This window comes from Barbus barbus (genome assembly GCF_936440315.1).
Source record: "Barbus barbus genome assembly, chromosome: 19".
Classification (NCBI taxonomy): Eukaryota; Metazoa; Chordata; class Actinopteri; order Cypriniformes; family Cyprinidae; genus Barbus; species Barbus barbus.
Genome location: NC_136747.1, coordinates 19,354,371 through 19,358,397, shown reverse-complemented (window position 1 = coordinate 19,358,397; position 4,027 = coordinate 19,354,371). Strand labels below are relative to the sequence as shown.

The 4,027-nt window shown below is 38.3% G+C and overlaps 1 protein-coding gene across 1 annotated transcript; it reads right to left on the bottom strand.

Annotated features, from left to right (window-relative positions):
* Window positions 1–550: 550 nt before the first annotated feature.
* Window positions 551–4,027, bottom strand: LOC306885110 (fucolectin-6-like). The gene is made up of 6 exons (XM_079441452.1): window positions 3,970–4,027; window positions 3,763–3,849; window positions 2,015–2,297; window positions 1,785–1,930; window positions 1,378–1,702; window positions 551–958 (listed from the first exon to the last, which is right to left on the bottom strand). The coding sequence occupies exons 2-6, from the start codon at window positions 3,845–3,847 to the stop codon at window positions 805–807; spliced, it is 993 nt and encodes a 330-aa protein (XP_079297578.1). The 5' UTR covers window positions 3,848–3,849; window positions 3,970–4,027; the 3' UTR covers window positions 551–804.

Here is a 4,027-nt window from a genome sequence, read left to right as displayed (position 1 = left end):
ATGACAAAACTGCTAAAATTGTCAAAACTGTAGCACTGTGCTTGCGGAGATGTCTTTTTGTCAGATTTTACAATAATCAGATTCACGTTTTATCCTTTTCCACAACATTTTTTTGTCCATAAAACTGTACATTGGTACAACTGTACAAAAAAACCTATCCAAGTGCTTTGGAGGATTAAGCACAGATGGTCTCTCAGAAGGACAAGCTTGTTTCAAAGCATACAGCTGCTCCAAATTCAATTATGATGATGAAAAGTTGTCACTCTCAATTCACTGCGGAAAAGAAACAGGCTGATTCCTGTTTACAAAACAATGAATGATCCCAAATGTCAGCACGGTTTTGAACACATATCTTGCAAAGCTATTGAATCAATATTGATTTTATAAGAAATGGTCACTTCTGATTTAGTGAAGCTAGGTTTAACTCAGTTCAAGGTGAAAGAATCAAGCAGAAGTCTTTGCATAGTCTTATTGTAATTGCATATTTTCAGCTCTCAGGAAGTTGCTTATATTTCCTCCAAGTGAAGTTAAAGCAATAGTGACATCAAGTGGCTGGTATGAATGCACAATTTTTATTCAAACAAGCTAATATAAATGGCATAACATTCACATTAGCTTGCATATTTAATTGTGAGACAGAAATGTTCATGTTACTTTGAGCATTTTAGACAATGGTTTTGTTTGTTTTCCATGCAAATACTTGTAACAGGTTTAGATAACAGAGGGTGTAGGCAGGAATATTATCAGAAGCCAAATAGGCATTAGTTGGGTTGTTATTTGCATGCTTTAAAGTCGTTATCTATATTATTCAAATGAAATCCCGAACACCTCCACTTCACACAAGCTCAATGTCCTGTTTTCCCCAGGAAGAGCCACAGTCACATAACGGCCTTGAAGTGCACCGCCACACCTGAACGTCCCAGTCCCTCCCGCAGGGATGAAGGACACTTTAACACATCTGAATAAGAGTGAGAGTTAAGGAAGAGAGAGTAGAAATTAAATTATGCCTTTGGAATCATATGTATATTATGCAACAGTTTCTGTCTTCAAATTTGATTGGCTGAGTGGCACAGGCTGTTATCGCTACAGTTGTGGTGTGGAAGTTTAGAACGATTGTTTTAAACTTCATATTTTTTATCATTATAGTTATCAACCTTGGAGCCATTTAATAGACTAAGCAATATTGTGTCTAAATTGACAGTACCTCAATATTAAGTTTTACTAGGCTATACTAAACTCTTTATTTAATGGTTGTACTAAGGCAATATCACATACTGTTTGTCTGAACACACAGCACACTTCCTCATGTAATATTAAAATAATACATTATGCTCTGCAAAGACTTTACATGTACATTCAAACAATAGCACTCCTTACACTGGGTTTGCACGGCCCTCAGACTCTAGTGAATCTCCAATGTGAATCACAGCTCCGTTCAGACGTTCAGAGCAGCAGTCGCCGCGGTTGGTAAGAGCCACTGATGAAATTTTATACGCCTTCATCAGATCCACTCTCCACCAGGGATTACTTTCAGTGTCCGTTTGAGAGCAAGAGCCTTTCAATAGGTCATATTGCCTATTCCCATCAATGGCATTTTGTGCAAGACTCAGGCACGCTGTAGAACCTCGATTCACGCTGGACTGGGTGGCTCGTCCACTCGGTGCCACGTTGATCCGCTTGGACTGTATCATTGCTATCATGTCTGAGATATAATGAAGTATGAAAAGTTATAGACAGTGCTGTAAAACTCACTCACACAAACATCACATTTGTGACCGTTTTACCTTCAGAGGCTGCGTACACCTCTACTTCACATAATGTCAGAGTGCGGTCCACTCCTGGTAGGAGCACATTTACATGCTGTCCCTCTACGGGGCTGAATTTGAACTTCTGTGTTTTCCCAGGCAGCATGGAATACACTTTTGCAACCCTAAAGAAATATACAACTAACTCACATTCTGGAATTATTTTTTTCATATAATTACTGTTGCAACAGCTTTACAGAGTCTCTTACAGCTGATTCTGGTTGCCGTCATCGATAAGGCTGTTCCCAATACGAATCTCAGCTCCACTGATCCCATCAGCACAACAGTCGCCCCAGTTGGTGATGGAAACCATGACAACGCTGTATGGCTGTTGCAGGGTTACTCTCCACCAGGGGTTTCTTTTTGCAGTTATGTAAGTGCAGGAATCATTTGCCAAATTTGTTGCTCGGTTTCCATCAACAGCTTTGAAAGCCGTGTTTTTGCTCAACAAGTTGACTGATTGGTGGGTCACACCATTCAAAGCAACATTTCCTGTAAATGTTATCACAACAGAGAATATTAATGGAAAATAAACCGATTGCATATATGAAAAACTACAATAAACTTTATATATAGATTCAGTTGCAGGAAAAGTATGTGAACACTTGCGTTCAGTACAGATTTCTATATAATTTGTTCACAAAATTAAGTGCAGGGTACAATATCAATACAGATTTCCTGATTTGATTCTGATGCATTTGGAAAGATTTTACTTATGTCATCTTTCCTTGCAATAATTTTCTCTCTGTAAAATACACATGGCAGCGTTTCAGACAGGACAGTGTTTTGGGGTTTGTAACTATTCATTAAAATAGTCTGCTTCATAACAGTCCTCAGTATGTGCATCACTTTACACTGTACGACCAAATTATATGTAACATTTAATTAATATGACTTTCCTCACATTGTCATGATTTCAAGGCACATGAAGTTCCTGTACATGAAGACTGGGATACTCTTATCTTTAAATACCCCTCTGAAGCGCTATTAGCAATAGAGTGGATTTAATGTGTTAAGAGCACTGAGCTTTGGATTCACTCAGACCTGGGACATCCTGCACTTCCTGTTGCATACACATGCTATCCAGTGGTCAAGGCCCCAAATACGGATATTTAGACAGGCCGACTGGCTCCCTTGTTTTTAGATCCGGTTTAAAAGACCCAGTTCAAAAGTGTTTTGTTTTTGAATCGGAATGCACTGGTCACGTTTTATATTTGTTCTTGGAATGACATTTCCTGCTAATTTGTCATGGCATGCAGCATTTTATTTTATTAAATGATGATTTTGCCATGGTGCCATAGATTCAGCAGCGGCAACAACAACATAGTCTCTCAGAAAAACTGTCTTTAAGAGTACCATTTGTTTGCCAAAAATAATCTCTATCTGTATCTCTGTTGTTGTAATTTTTGACTTACGTGACGTCACTTTTTTATATGCAATTATAGGCTTTATTCTCATCTTAAGTGATTTACAGTAGATTTTTATTACAAAAACAGACACCCTGGAGCAACCCGAGGCTGTGACACAAATTATAGTAACTCATACATTATGCTTTGAGGGATTTGAACATACAACCTTTAAAATACTAGTCCAGATCAGATTTAATCACTGAGGCAACTTGTGTGTTAAATAAACCTCAACACTGCAAGCCTTAGTCACACCAGATATAATTTGGTATTACTATTGTCTTCATACATTATATACAGCATATTTGCATTGTTTGAACTGTTCTCTGTAGATCCAACCTTCCCGCACACAGTGATTGGTTGATTATGTACAACACCTCCATGTTAGTAGTCAAACTACTTTTCAGTTACTACCTTTGTGAAATGACAGGAAAACAAAGGCTTGATATTTTATAAATCCCAGCCAAGACATGCCCAGGAAAGGGATGATGTACGGTCAACCTAATTAAACAGACGAATGCCAAAACTAAACACACTTAAACATTGTTTACCTGTGATCCGAAAGGACATACAAGGTCCCACAGAGACGAGTACCATCCCAGCCATGGTGATCATCTGAAGCTGAAGCTCTGCCATTCCTACAAAAATAAAGATGGAAAAACTCAATACTTGCAGATTCTTCTTGTTATTCTGCCTGCAATACACACTTCAAAATGTCCAACTAAACCACCAGTAATAGATTTTCTATGAACACCCACTGAGATTGGTGTCCTCTCTACTGTTGTTTAGTTGTTGCAGATCTGATCTGTTTCCCTG

Coding starts and splice junctions, on each gene's coding strand:
- LOC306885110 (XM_079441452.1), bottom strand. CDS start 3,847: ATGGCAGAGCTTCAGCTTCAGATGATCACCATGGCTGGGATGGTACTC. Junction 2,298..3,762: donor TATGTCCTTTCGGATCACAG/GTAAACAATGTT, acceptor TAACATTTACAG/GAAATGTTGCTTTGAATGGT. Junction 1,703..1,784: donor GGTGTACGCAGCCTCTGAAG/GTAAAACGGTCA, acceptor ATTATATCTCAG/ACATGATAGCAATGATACAG.